Source organism: Taeniopygia guttata, chromosome 6, assembly GCF_048771995.1.
Source record: "Taeniopygia guttata chromosome 6, bTaeGut7.mat, whole genome shotgun sequence".
Taxonomy (NCBI): domain Eukaryota; kingdom Metazoa; phylum Chordata; class Aves; order Passeriformes; family Estrildidae; genus Taeniopygia; species Taeniopygia guttata.
Genome location: NC_133031.1, coordinates 31,771,142 through 31,786,121, shown reverse-complemented (window position 1 = coordinate 31,786,121; position 14,980 = coordinate 31,771,142). Strand labels below are relative to the sequence as shown.

General features: G+C 41.8%; 1 protein-coding gene across 1 annotated transcript; it reads left to right on the top strand.

Annotated features, from left to right (window-relative positions):
- Positions 1 to 2: 2 nt before the first annotated feature.
- MCMBP (minichromosome maintenance complex binding protein) lies at positions 3 to 13,840 on the top strand. Its single transcript, XM_041717186.2, has 16 exons — positions 3 to 240; positions 744 to 829; positions 2,454 to 2,594; positions 2,901 to 2,942; positions 3,405 to 3,506; positions 3,956 to 4,085; positions 4,697 to 4,848; positions 5,304 to 5,404; positions 7,184 to 7,353; positions 8,181 to 8,304; positions 9,443 to 9,560; positions 10,127 to 10,292; positions 12,073 to 12,206; positions 12,702 to 12,866; positions 13,235 to 13,323; positions 13,463 to 13,840. The coding sequence occupies exons 1-16, from the start codon at positions 3 to 5 to the stop codon at positions 13,587 to 13,589; spliced, it is 2,085 nt and encodes a 694-aa protein (XP_041573120.2). The 3' UTR covers positions 13,590 to 13,840.
- Positions 13,841 to 14,980: the final 1,140 nt, after the last annotated feature.

The following is a 14,980-nucleotide window of genomic DNA, read 5'->3' as shown; positions in this document are numbered from 1 at the left end:
AGATGGCGGCGCTGGCCGCGCGCAGCCGTGAGGGGCGGGAGGCGGGCGCGGCCGCCATTCCCGCAGGAAGAGGAGGAGGAGGGCGAAGAGGAGGAGGAGGAAGCGGCGGCGATCCCCGCGCTGGGCTGGCGAGAGGGACTCGGCGGCCGCAGGGTGCCGGCAGCCCCGCGGGTGACTCCGCCATGCCGTGCGTGGGCGACTGGCTGAACAGCCCCCTGAGCATCGTGCAGGGCATCTTCGGTGAGGCAGGGCGGGAGCGCCCGGAACCGGAGAACCGGACGGCGCTTTCCCTCGTGGGGTGGTGGCGGGGGAGACGGATCTGTCTTATGTCTTGTATGTCTTATATACAGCGTGTTTTGCGTTCCCCGTGTATCTCTGGGTTCTGCAGCACGGCGCGCTGTCTGCCCGCGCTGCCGCGGCTCTTGCCGTGCTGGGCTTGATCTTCATTAAAACAACACCGACATAAAAATTCCCGCAGCCCACAGAGCGCGGAAAGCGGAGCCTCGGCTCCTGCCCTTCCCCGCTGGGGGGATGCGGAGCTTTCCCTCGCTCCCAGGAATGCCTCTGTGCTTCTTGATTGGCCTTAAAGGCTTTGAAATGGGAAGTCAGTGACTTGCAAGGGGAGTAAATTAGTCTAAGCTGCACTTCCGTAAGATAAAAGTGAAAGTTGGGTTTGTTTGATATGCTGGGTAAAAGTCTCTTATGTGGTGGTAATGGGTACATCGATATGGGTTTTTTTGTAGCCCAAAATGCTCCAAACTCTGACTGGGAGAAGAAGGTAACCGAATACTTCAAGGAGAAGTTAAAAGAAAATAATGCTACTAACTGGGTGAGAGTGTTTTATTCTTTTCGAGTTACACTTTTTTTAAGCTTCGTTGTTTATTACACTTTATTTATTGCAGTGGCTTGCTTTTGATAAGTCCTGCTTTTTCATGATAAGCGTGCAGCTGAATTTCAGGCCCAGGCTTTGGGATGTGGCATTTGCACCTCGGCTGCTTTAACCTGAGTGTAAAGCCAGGATGTGAAATCGCAGCCCACCCATCCCCTTGCCTTCAGCACTCTCCTTCCCCCAGGCCATTGCTGCTGGCTGCTGCCACTCTGGAGCGCAGTCAGTAGATGGCAGGCGATGACAAATATTGTCATTTTTGGGGAAGTGCGAGTCCTCACTGTGCACCACCAGCTGCTGGTTATAAACCTCTTGTCTCAGGAGCTTTTATCACAATGCTGCACACTTGTGTGGGTTGAATAAACAGTTGTCTGGACCTTCAGGTTTTAAGGAAAAAATGCTTTTCCTACTAAAACTGTGCTTTATTGGGCTGGGTCAGGCCTGGTTTGTGCAGTTTAGCAGGGAAGATGTGCTTTAGGTTTTAAAAATAAAGTGTGTACAGTGGAGTTCAAAAGCTGATACTTTTCTAAAAGGCTGTAGCAGAAATGACATTATGGGACTGATAAGGGGATTAGAAACTTTCATATCAAATCTGTTCTACTTATGACTAAAAACAGGTGAAAATTATTGGTTTTCTTTCTCTGTCAGTGAAAGTATTGTGTACTTAGTATTGAATGGTAGCTTAAATCAAAGCTACCATTAATAAATGGCAAAATTGAGTAAAATTTACCACATCAGAAGGAATTGAAATCATATTTTCTTACTCAAAAAAAACGTGAGGCAATATACTTTTGTTAAAATGCCACTTCCTAGAGGGCCAATTTTGTTGCATTTTAATGTTGGATGTGGGCTTTTTCAACAAAGATTTTCTCTTCAGATTTAGAAAACTCTTATTCATATTACAAATTTTGCTCTTTGAAGTTGTACCACGTGCTTAGGCATTGATTTTTTTTTCTTTCTACTTTCCCATTGTCATGTAAAACTGTGTGAAAAAGATTTCCCCAGTGTTGACTTGGAAATTAACATACAGGTTTTCCAGGACCTTTTGTTACAGGCAATTGTGCATGTAAATTGCTCTAGTACTGCTGGTATGTAGCGCGTGGTGGAAGTGCTGTTAAGTAGAAATAAGATAAGTGATAAATTCTGTTTAATCCTGCAGCTGCAATAATTCTAAATTTAAAAGTTGGTTTCAAATGTTGTACAGTTTTCATTCAGTTCCAGTGACCTATAACCCTTCTTTTATAGAAAGAAGTATTCTTTCAGTATTTGGGACTGGAAGAATTTGGGAACTGTTAAGTGCCTGATAATTGTAACAGCCATTGCAGCAAGGTGTTGGGATAGAAACACTTTGTTGCTGCTAAGATTAGGGTGGGAGATGCGCTCAGAAAATACTAAGTGTGAGGTATATATATATGTGTGTGTGTGTGCACATATATATATATATATATAGGGGTTTGAGGAGGAGGATATACTGAATGGTCAAAGAATTAAGTTTTACTGCTGGTTTTGGCTCACTTTTTTTGCCTCAAAATATACCAGTTGCATGGAACAATCTCTTTTTTCACAGGTGCCATCACTGAATGATGTTCCTGTACATTACCTAAAACCCAACAGCTTAGTGAAATTTCGTTGCATGGTTCAAGATATGTTTGATCCTGAGTTTTACATGGGAGTGTATGAAACAGTTGACCCAAACACAAATGCACATGTAAGTGAAATATTGAGTTACTATTTTAGCAAATGTTTGTCATTTTACTTATTCTGGTCCTTGTATTTCTCTAGTTTGTGAGTTAAACCTATGGAGAGTGGACACTGACAGTAACTGTGTTCAGCTCCAGTGGCATCAGTAAAACATAACCTGTTACATTTCTGTTGAGGAATAGAAAATGTTAAAGTGACGAAAGGTTTGCCAGGATGTCTGTGAGGGACTTTGGGCTTCAGTGATTTTGGTGTGATTCATGTTCAGGATGCTGTCAGAAACAGAATGATTGCATTGCCTTTTCCCTCTTGACAGGTTTTGCATTTTGGTAAATACAGAGATGTGGCAGAATGTGGGGTAAGTTATATAAATTATATGAACTTGGAGAAAAAATATTGGGTGGAAAGTTGTAGTTTTATAAGTGTGACAGAGCTTCTTTTTTACTTGGCAGTGGATTCCTGAAGATACTGCTCTAAATGCAAAGTTAATCTTAGGTTTGGAAAGCAGAGTATTCATAACTGCTCACTGGCATTTTAATTTCAGCAGGCTTCCAGCTGTTTCTCTTGTATTTAAAATTTGTTTTGGTTGAGTGGAAGGGGGAGTGCCCATGACCTTGAAACTGCCTGCTGTGGAAAACAGTTACTTTTGGTAGTGCAGTACAATTTGAATCAAAACATTATATATTCACTTTTTCCTGAGTTATGTAGTCTTACATGTTAATTGTAACTTCTGGCTGATTAACTGAATCTGTGGGGTTAGTTTAAAAAAAGAAAACAAATTGCAATCAGATTTTTAACAAAATTTCTCTTGGGATTCCAGCCTCAGCAGGAACTTGATTTGAACTCCTCACAAACAGTCACCTCAGAGAGACAGACTTTCTACTGTGTTCCAGTGCCTGGTGAATCAGCATGGGTGAAAGAAATATCTTTTTTTGACTGAGCCAGTGGTCACCAACTAATTAATTGGATTTAGGAGATAAAGTTATTTAAAATTTCTTTTTTTCTTTTAGTGAATCTGGAGAGGTGATAGGTGTAGAAAGAGAAAAAAAGAAAGTTGATGGCGTGTAATATGCACAAAGAGGATGCAAATTAATTTAGGAGCATTAGTTTTGATTCCATAGATGTTTTTGCTTGGGAGAATCTTGAAAATTTCTGTTCATTTCGAGTTGCTAATGCTTAGGAAAAAGGAAATTTCAGTTGAGCCATTGGCATTTTCTGCAGCAGGACGCTGTTCCACAGTAAGAGTGTCCTATAAAACACCTGTAACTGAGCATGTTAAGATTAGGATTTTGTTTAAAAAACCAACAAATAACCTTAGTGTGGTTGAGGTTTCCCTGCTCAGCCTGTGGCTTCCTTAACCCTCGATCCCAGGCCTACATCAGTGCCAGCCAGGCCCGAGTGAGCCCCTCCACCTCCTACACCCCCAGTCGCCACAAGAGGAGCTACGAGGAGGATGAGGACATGGATCTGCATCCCTCCAAACAGAAGGAGCAACACATGGGTAAGAGCTGCTGTTGGTGAATAGTTGTTCTGATATCTTTCCAGGATTTGGCAAAAATTCATTGCTAAAAACTGATATATTGCCAGCTGTTTTCATTGTTATTGTTGTTGCAGCCTTTAGGATTTGGAGGCTTTGTTGAAGTCAGTGGTTTGATTTGAAGGAGTGTGGGAGAGCCTATAGTGTTGTATGTGCATTGTGTGACTTGCTGACAATCTACAGAAATGTTTAATATAAACTGGGTTTTATGCATATTCTTACCCGTTTCTTTAAACATGAAATGCAGAAAAATATTACCTTTGCAGTCCTATGGACTGTAGAAAAAAAAATCACCTGGTTTAAACACTGCAGAAAAAAAATTTCTTTGAAAATCAGATTTCTGGCCATGACACATAGATATTTGCCTGTACTCACTCCCACACTTAACATGATTACATAAATATGCACTTGTGAGACTTCTCATATCAAGAGTATATTCTGTCAGGAATATTGCATTATTAAATATTCTTGTCTCAGATGTTTTCTTAAATTAGTTTTACTCTGTGTTGCTTACTAAAGAAAGTTGTTCAGCTCTGCATTTCTGTTTTTAAGCCTGCAAATCCTGTGTTTTTCAGGCAGTGGAAGTGATATCCATGGATGTGTGGAGCCAAAGAGATTAGAAACAGAAGCTTCTGCAGGTCATCATGTCATTTCTCCCAACTGCTCCCCTCCACTTGACCTAAATTTTCCTTTGCCAGGGGAGAAGGGACCAGCGTGTCTTGTAAAGGTGAGAGATGGAGAGGTGATGAGCAGGGCTGGGCTCTCTGTGAGGCAGGCAGAATCAGCCTTGCACTGGTTTGTAGGCACAGAAATGTGTCTGGAGTCCAGAATTTTGTTTCCAGAGATAATTACATTCTTTCTCTTCACTAACACAGTTGTTCTCTTCTCGAGTGCTGCATTTGAATTGCTGGAATCCTTCAGCAGCATTTATTAGAGCTTGCACCTTCTCACCCCACTTAGTTTAAAATAAAAGATTCCAGGGTGCAGCTGGTATTTAGCTCTGGTATTTAATTGAAAAACAGTTGTGAAAAACCAAGCTGAAAAACCAATAAACTGCACATTGGTGTATTGAATTTGAAATAGTCCTTGATTCGCTGCTATGTTATATTACTGTGAAACAATTTTTCTGCTGTCCTGCATCTGGCCCATCTGCCTTAGCATTTTATTTTCTGTTTGGGGCAGGTCTATGAGAGCTGGGAGAGCTTCAAAGTCAATGATGTGCTGGAGGTGTTTGGTGTTCTGTCTGTGGACCCAGTGCTGAGCATAGTGAACAGTGAAGAGAGGTAAGGCTGTGCTGGAATGCAGGTTTTTATTGCAGTGAGCAGACAAGGAAATGTGGAAGTACATGATAATTATGCTTAAGAAGTGAATTTTGTTGCTTTAAAATAGCTTCATGAGGAAAGTGTTATATCCAGCATCCTGGAAACTGAAGTCCAACGTGCTCTGGTACATCCATATCCTTGGATACCCAGTGCATCTTTTTTTAGGTTGTTGTACAGTCTGTAAAGCAGAAAATGCTTCTATGGCTAAATGTTTTGTGCTCTTTCATGTGTACAACATTTTCAGTGAATGAGTGAATAGTGAACAAATCTTTCAAGGAAGGTTTAAAATTATAAATGTCCTTTTGAAGTAATTTCAAAGTCCATGAAGGTTGTTACCAGAAAAGTAAACACTCTGAAGAATATAAGAAAAAATGTTTGCATGTCTGCATGTAGAGTGATAGTAACCAAAATGAGTAAAAAATGGGTTGATTTCTCTACAATCACATCTTCTTAATCCACTGATAGAAACTCCCCATTTCACCTGCTGTTCTGCAATTCCATGCCTGACAAAATACAAAATCATTTAGGATGCAAGAAGTCAATTTTGAAAATAAAACTCTTGACCAAATCTAACATAAATACTGCTGATGTACCACTGCACTCTGAATTATTTCTGTTGGTGAGTCTGTTCATCTGTCTGGCAAGTACAATACCCAGAGTGCAATGTGAATCCTTTATAGTGCCAACTTCTTAAAAATTACCTCAGCCTGGTCAGCTGCTTTTTGTTATCATCTGTGTGACAGCTAATCCCAGACTGACAGCTCAGTTGCTCTGTCACAGGTGCTTGTGGGTTTTGTCCTGTGTCATTCTATAACAAGAAGACAAAATGGTGGCATTTAGCAACATTTTGAATGCAAACAAAACAAATCTCTTTTAATGCAAAGAGTGGATAGTGTGTGTGGGTTAACTGCTGAAGTGGCTTTGAAGTTACAAAGCCTGACAGCCTTTAAAACCATTACAAGAAAATGAAAATTGTGCTAAACTTTACTGTCATTTGATATAGTTGCTTTAGGGATTTTACTTTCTAAAAATGAAAAATTAAAACCACCTGGAAGAAATTTTGTAAGACACAAGCTTTGCTCTCCCTGAACATTTATGTGAACTCTTAAATTAGAGGTAATACCTCCAGGTTCCAGCAGAGGTACATTAGGATTTATTTATTCACAGTTCTTTTACTCAGCCAGTGATAGAGATGTGATGTGACTGTCTAGAAGATCTTGTCAGGCTCCAGAATCTGGTGGGATATGAAAGTCCCACATGTGCTTACAGAGACAAATGTAGTAAATTACCTTATTTTTTTAAACCTGGTGTTTACACTTCACTCAGTACAGGCTGGACAGAACAGTATGTAATATTTTACTTGAAGCTACAGCCAATTAAATGGTGCAGCAAATAATAAATGTGATTTTGTTTGTGGGGTTTGGTTTTGAGGGTTTTTTGTTGGGTTGTTTTTTTCTTCAGAAAAATATGGTTTGATTATTTTCTGAAAATAATAGAATCCAGATATTTTGGGTCAAGCCTGCTTTGGTGTTAATATGTCATTATGCACTTGTGATTCAGTATTTATGTTGTTTATAAAGATCCCAAAGAAGGTGGTTTGAATGTGGGAGGTGTCACCAGGAGCTGGGGGCGGGTGTTGCTTGTTCTCTGTTCTTGGCCTGGTTCCAGCTGCTCTGGCTCAGAGGGAGAGCAGTTCCTGTGGGATGTTTCTGAGTCCAGCTGTGCTGTGCCTCTCCCCAGGGACAGCTCAGCCCTGGATCCCATGGAGTGCATGGACACGGCAGAGGAGCAGAGAGTGCACAGCCCCCCGGCCTCCTTAGTGCCCAGGATCCATGTGATTTTGGCACAGAAGCTGCAACACATCAACCCCTTGCTGCCTGCCTGCCTTAACGAAGAGGAGAGCAAATCCTGTGAGTGTCTGAACTCTGGGTGTTTTCCAGAACATCTGAACAAATATTGCTTTGCTGAGAGGCAAATGCCTCAACAGCAGGGTTTGAATTTAAATCTTGTTAAATGGAAGAGCCATGCAATGCTGCACAGGATGCAGATGTTTGTGTTTATGTAATGTTTAAAATTTAAATTTGGCTGAAATAAATGTGATTTATGTGGACTTTGGTTTTGTATTCTACGTGCCCAAGGATTTTACCACGTTGTTCAGCTATAAGATTTGATTTATTTTCAGACAGAGTTGGGAATTGCTGGAAAATTGGATTTCCAATTTAGTAGGATACTGGAAATAAGAAACATACTGATAATATAGAGACTCATAATCCTGTGCACAAAATAAGGCAATTCTGCTTTTAAGCAGCTGTGCTATTCCTTGTTTGACTGTATTTTTCATTGAATTATTGCATGCAGACTTCTGGTATTTGTAACTCTCTTCCTTGAGCACCTTGTATTGCTTGTTCTGATAATATGTAAGAGGTTTTTTCTGCCTTTAATATAAAATGGAGCAGTTATGGATTTTATAAATTTGGCTCTACACTTTATACCCTGCTGCAAATGCATTACACAATATCTAATCTTTTTAAAAAATAATTTCCAAGGAAGTGTTGAGTGATTCAGGTTTTGCAAAACCAGTTGAAAAAACCAATGAGCATTTGGGGTTTTTTTCCTTGATTGCTTTGGAATAAACATTTTTATTTATCAAACTGTGACAGAAAGTCAAATTTATATAGAAGGAAGAGGGTGAGAAACAAGAGCGTTTTCTGACATTTATCCTCTGCTCTTTTGCCAGTTGTTTCTAATTTCATGTCTGAGCTGTCACCAGTGAGAGCAGAGTTGCTGGGGTTCCTCACCCATGCCCTCTTGGGAGACAGTTTGGCTGCTGAATACCTGATACTGCATCTCATTTCTACAGTGTGAGTATTTACACGTGTGCTGAGAATTTGTGTATTTATCACTTAAAAGAAATCTCCTTCTATGAGGTTGCTCACCAGTCTGCAAATAAATGGCAGGAATAACTTAAATAATACTTATTTCAGTAGTACATTGTCCAGGTAGAGTTGTCCTGTCACAATACACACAAAGGTAGATTTCAGTGTCTGAAATAACACTAAGTATTGATAAAAGACCAGCTTTGTGGCAGTGTATCTCTTCAGTGCTGCTTTGAGAGCTGACAAAATCTCCAAGACACTTTTAAACAGAGGTATGAAAACATCTTTCCTACTCTGGCTTCTTCTAATGAGTAGGACATGCCACTGAGTTCCCAAAGACAGCATCTTCTGACTGCAGGAATTATTGCCTAGGTACTACAGGGTACTGAAAGGTACGTCCTGGGAATTTGTTTATTTAATTGTAAACCTGTTTAATGGTAAGTTCAAGTGATCTATTTAGCATGTGATAGAAATTTATTCTTATCTTGATTTAAACTATGGGTGAAAGAGCAGCATCCTTTGACTCATTAAATTCTTAAGTGTGAAACTTCAGACATTATAGTTGTCAGGCCCAAATTTAATGTTAGTCATTTTAGGCTTCAAAATCAAAATGCGTTGTTTTCATTCTTTTTAGTAGGATTGTGAATGTTCCAACACTTAGCCTAGAATGTATTTTCTCTCTTAGCTGGTATCACAAAAAGGTTGAGTAGTCAAGAATGGGGAGAAGATACACAGTGAGAAGAGGGAGAGGAAAGCTGAGGGCAGGTAAAGGAGATGAACAAGTGTGATAAGGAGGGAAGTTGAGATTGGGCAGCAGAAAGGAAAAGAATGAAGTGTGTTCACTGAGTAAAAACAGAGTACAAGAAGAACAGAATGTCTGGGAGGCCATTGCAGGTGCCAAGCCCTGTAAATTACTGCTTTTGTGTGGTGCTGTGAGCAGCAGCTTCAGCCTGGCTCAGCTCCTTGGGCACTGCACAAGGAAGGCAGAGGAGCTGGCTGATTTTGGTGTGTGTGTTCTGAAATCCTGCTGGCTGTCAGAGACACCACTCAATGCTCCAGCTGAATGACACCTGTACCCAGTGTTAGCCCGGTGTTTGCCTAACCTGTGCTGCTTTTGGTGCAGCTATGCCAGACGGGATGTGCTTCCTCTGGGAAAATTCACCGTCAACCTGAGCGGCTGCCCCCGGAACAGCGCCTTCACGGAGCACCTGTACCGCCTCATCCAGCAGCTGGTGCCAGCAGTAAGCATTGCCTGGGGGATGTGTTCTCACTGCTTCAGCCTGGGCAGGGCAGGCTGATGAATGCTCTCCTGCTCCCCATTTAGAGAGCAGATAACGATAGAGATGTGGCTGGCCTGTGTGTTGAAATCTGTGTGCCTCATCATCTAGGATGAATATGGGATGAAATCCTCTCCTCAGAGGTATTGAACTGACAGGCAGATGCTGCATGCTTTATTTGGTCTTTCTGGATTGATATGTTTAGACATTTGGGTTATTTAATAATGATGTCATTAGGTTTGTGGATAATGCTCTGCAGAAAAGCCACAGTAATTCAATTTGGGGTCACACTAACAGTATTGCTGCAATAAATCATGTGCAGAACAGGTGATAGGAATTCCTAACAGCAATAGTTTCCTTTGGGAAATTTTGAAGTATACAACATTCGGATATTTGGGATGATTAAAGTGTTGCAGTGACAAGTTTTGCTTTGCTGTGCAGGTTCCCAGCCCAGCAGTAGCTGCAGGAAGCAGCATTCCCTGGGGCAGCTGGAGCACAGCACGGGTGCTGATGGTTTTTTCTCCTTGCAGTCCTACCACCTGCGGATGAGCATCGAGAGCATGAACCAGGCACGCTTCATCCCCCACAAGGACTACACGGCCAACCGCCTGGTCAGCGGGCTGCTGCAGCTGGCCAGCAACACCTCCCTGGTCATAGATGAGACCCAGCTGGAGCAGGGACAGCTGGACACAGCAGGTACACCCTGTTTGCATCTGCAGTCTCACTGGGGACGTTAAAAGCTGCTGTGTTTTAACACAGTGGTGATAATCGTGTCCCGCTGGGGTCTGTTGCAAAACTGTGTGTGGTTTCTACATCCTACTGCATTGCTTTGAAGCAGCTTCCTGCAACTTCTCAGCCAACTTAAGATAAACTGGGAGAACTCTTGATTACCAAAATAACTCTGATTCACTGGAGTGGCCTTTCAGTTTCCTGTGATAGTGCATGAAGTGGGCAAAGCATATGCTGATGCCTTATGCTCTATGTTTTTACTGTATATCTGAAAACCATCCCTGAGAACACAGCTATAAACTGGAGGAAAAAAATTGCTATTACTGTGTTAAAAATAGCAGGGATTCTATTTTACAAGCTGATGTAGCACTGTGTAGCATGCTTTCAGCAGAGCTTTAGAAATGAATTTAATTATAACTTCCATAAAAGAGCTGAGTTGCATATTAAAAGCTCAGTACCTGGACAATGCAAAGTACAGATGTCTTTGGTGAGTCCTGGGGCCAGCTGTTGGAGCCCATTGAGCCTTGTGGGTCCCTTCCATCTCAGGAGATTCTATGAAACAACAGGAAATCACTGCAAGTAAATTAATTTTAAAATAAAAATGCTGTCTGGAGAAAGCTGCTTTGGTTTTTTTAATTACTGCTCTTAGAAGTTGCTAATTGAAATTATTCAATTGCTTTTGAGTTGTCAGTAGTTTTTGCTACTCAGCTTTAGTAAAGCTACAAAATTTTGCTAAAGAAAATAATAAAACGAGTAACAAGCTCTGCATTGTTTGTTTCAAAAAAAAAAAAATTAAAATATGATAAACTCCCATTTAGAGAGAACTCCTGCTGTGGTGGTTTATAGGTTTTCTAAAATGTTTGTCTGTAACGTTTAAAAATACTCAGCATTTAGTGAAAAAATAATATTTTAGGTCTTAAAAATTGCAGATTAGAAAGGCTTGGTAATTTTCTTTTTTGGTGATGTGATATTGTTTTCTACTGAACTTAGAGTAAAGAAGTAAAAATTTTTCATTTCTTACAACAGCATTAGGAGCAAAATTTAATCCTAGAGAATAGTGTCTTCAGATGTAGTAGTTGGTTTGGAACTCTTGGAAGCTACAGCTTAGAAATTTCAAATGGAAAAATGTCCCAGAAGACAACCCTAATATTAAATTTGCCTTTATTTGCTTAGTTTGCCTTTATTTACAATATACTAAATAATTACCAAGTATTTAAAAGCAAATCCATGATAGTAGTTTTGTCATTTGATGCAGTAACTGCTGAAGAGAAATTCAGTTTGTCAGGTACATGTTGGTATTTCAGAGAAAGAATTCCAAGAGTCAACCAGTTATTTGTCAATTTTAACTTTTTATATTTTAAATAACTTAATTCCAGGTAAGGTGAGTGAGTACTATTAAAAAATTTGGCAAAATTAAATTGGTTGTATTTGTCTGCTTTTGATGAGAGATTTCTTTTTTGGTTTTTCTCTCTAAATAGATACCTGGCTTTGTAGGGCCAGTGAAAACATGAGCTATAAACTCATGTACTAAGCCAGACAAAGTTTAGGCCTGAAATAAAGAATTCTTATTTTTTGCTCACATTAAGTAGTGGTTGTCTCTGTCTGGAAGACACCTCAGACACCAGAAGGAACAGGATGATTGCAGGATGATTCTGCTGGCTGCTCCTAAAAGACAGATGGGAAACAAAAATCAGGGCTGACATTTGTTGTGCTCCAGCGCTCAGGGAATTTGCTCTTGCTCTTGCAGGTGTCCATAACGTGACGGCCCTGGGTAACCTGATCACTTGGCAGAAGGTGGATTATGACTTCAATTACCACCGGATGGAATTCCCATGCAACATTAATGTTCTGATCACTTCCGAGGGCCGCTCGCTGCTGCCGGTATGGGAGGGGCTCCCAGGGGAACTGCAGCTGGCAGCTGCTGCCAGGCAGGCCCTGCCAGGGACACGTGGGGACAGGAAACGTGTCTTGTGACCAGGGAGGGTGTGACACTGGCAGTAGCTGCTGCCTCCTCCCTCGTGGCTGGAAAACGCAGAGATGGAGTTTCCCGCCTCCGTTCTGAATGGGGATGGTGAGGTGGTGAAGGACCCAGGGATGGGGAAAGCTGCAGAGATGTGCTGCTCTCCAAGCCTCCCTCTGGCATGGTGGGTTCTGAGGTGATGGGCACAAATGTGGCATTGCCCCTGCAGTAGCCTGAGCTTGCAAACATCTGCTATGTCTGCTTGAATCAGGAGCTGTTCAAAATGAGAGCTGGGGAATGTTTCAGAACCTTAGTTCTGGGAAATAAGTGACTTCTGCTGCTTTTGAGAGTAAATTAGTCTTGGAATAGAAAATAGGGGGATGTGGAAAGAGGTGAAATGTGATTTTCTCTTTCAGTCAGATTGCCAAGTCCACTTACAGCCACAGATAATTCCCCCGAACATGGAAGAGTACATGAGCAGCCTCCTCACTGCAGTGCTGCCCTCCGTGCTGAACAAATTCCGAATTTACCTGAGTTTATTGAGGCTGCTGGACTACAGTATATCTGATGAGGTGACCAAGGTAGGGACACTTCCCCAACACGTTTTCAGCAGTGTATTTGGATAGAAAGCACCTTAGTAGACAGTTACTGTGCTTGCCCTGTCAGTGATTCTCCTTTCCAAAACCCAAAGAGAAGAGTTTTCACATCCTGACTGTGCCTTCAAGGGTTTGTAAAGCATATACTGAATTTATTATTACAGATAAGGAACAGTGCATGTAATCTGCTTTCTAACACTCATTTTGAAAATGGGTTCTTTTCGAAGATGAGAAGTAGCCTGGTTTTACTCAGGCTCACTTCTGGACAGCAATGAGTTGAAACATTGAAATCTAAAGCTTGTCTCCTTGTGGAGGTCTGGTTTGCTCCATAATTCCACGCTGTGTTTTTCCAGGCAGTAGAAGAAGACTTTGTGGAAATGCGCAAGAACAACCCCGAGAGCGTCACGGCCGATGACCTGCACAAAATGCTGCTGGTGGCCAGGTGGGTGTGGTGCCCTTGTCACCACTCAGGGCTTCCCAGCAAGCTGCAGGTTGAGCACTTGGTCTGCAGCTGGGTTGGAGCTGGGCAGGGTTCCAGCAGCTGCAGAGCTGTTCCTGACTGGCTCTTTGTGCTCCCCCAGGTTCCTGTCGCTCAGTGCGGGGCAGACGACGCTGTCAAGGGAGAGGTGGCTGAGAGCAAAGCAGCTGGAGGCACTGCGCAAGGCCAGGCTGCAGCAGCAGAAATGTGTCAATGGCAATGAACTCTAACACCTGCTGGATATCACCCTGAAAATTTCTCTAATCCTCGGTGGAACCCATACTAAGATTGGAATATTGTTTATACCAGTTTTTGTAGATAATTTATACCAAAAAGTTATGGATATTTACCCTTGCGGTCTGAACACACTTAACTCTGTTCAGCCACCTAAACATATTTTATGGAATTTTTTTGGACCCTGTTTTGTAATTGAAAATTGGTAACATTGAGCAAATTGTTTGATATTAAACTTTAATACTGAGGTTGTGTAAACTTACTCCCTTTAATAAGAAGAGAATTTAAGCCAAAGCCTTTCCTACATAGCAGTGTTGGCTCTGTTCTGGAGTACATTTTGCTCTGCTTTCTGCCTGGCTGAAGTGTGAGGATCAGAGCTCTCAGCTGGCCAGCAGCTGCAGCTGGAGGAGGTGTGACTTCACTCTCTGTACAGCACACTCAGAGCAGCAGCAGCAGCACTGTGCTGGTATCACAGTGTGGTACCAAACAGTGATTTGATCTTACCCATGACCACCTCAGGTATGAAATGTTTGCTTTGTGCTTAGAGCAGACCATGACTTCTCAAATTTCTCCAATGAGCTTTATCATGGTACAGCTTCTTAAAAAACCCTACACTGACTGGACAATGGATGATACTCCTGTGCTCACACAAAATACATCTTTACTTTCTACTTGGCAGTACTGCAGGGGTTTAAATGGTTGTAATTGAATGTCACTGAAGCATGAAGAAGGGTCTCTCCATCCCTGATTCCTGCTGTGCAGTTTGAGTAGTCCTCAGAGGACAGACATGCTGGCCCTAATGGAACTTGCAGAACTCCAAGGGTGGCTTAGTGTGAAAGCCTGGGAATAATCCAGGGAGGCTGCAGAAACCTGTGATGGGGCCACTTCCACGTTTTGCTTTAATTAATCCTATTCAGAACAAGATAAAAAACTCTGGCCAAGTTTTTGTTAAGCTCGGATCCCCTTTACTTAGTGCTTTCTGCTGACTGAAATCACAGGGACAGGAACCCCCTTTTTTATGGCATTTTCCTGTTCTAAACATGGGTTTTGCTGTACAGCCAATCTGGCTATTTTGTCTCTTCACACTAATAATGGGTACTTCTTATGAGAAACATTTTTTGTATGTCCTAAACTTGAGCCAAGTTTGGTGCTGTTTCAAATCACTCAGAGGTTTTTTGTTTTTTTTTTTAACACTAAAAATGAATATTCATGGTTGCATCTGACTTGTGTTGCATTACTGTGAAGTGAAGCAACTGAACAAATGAGGAAGGAAATTGGGTCTCTTCAAAAGGCAGCTGGGCTGGAATGCAGGGTTGGGTTCTAAGATTGCCTCAGGATGGTTTTGTGCCCATTGCCATCTCCAGTATTTCATAGCCAGGGCTGGGAC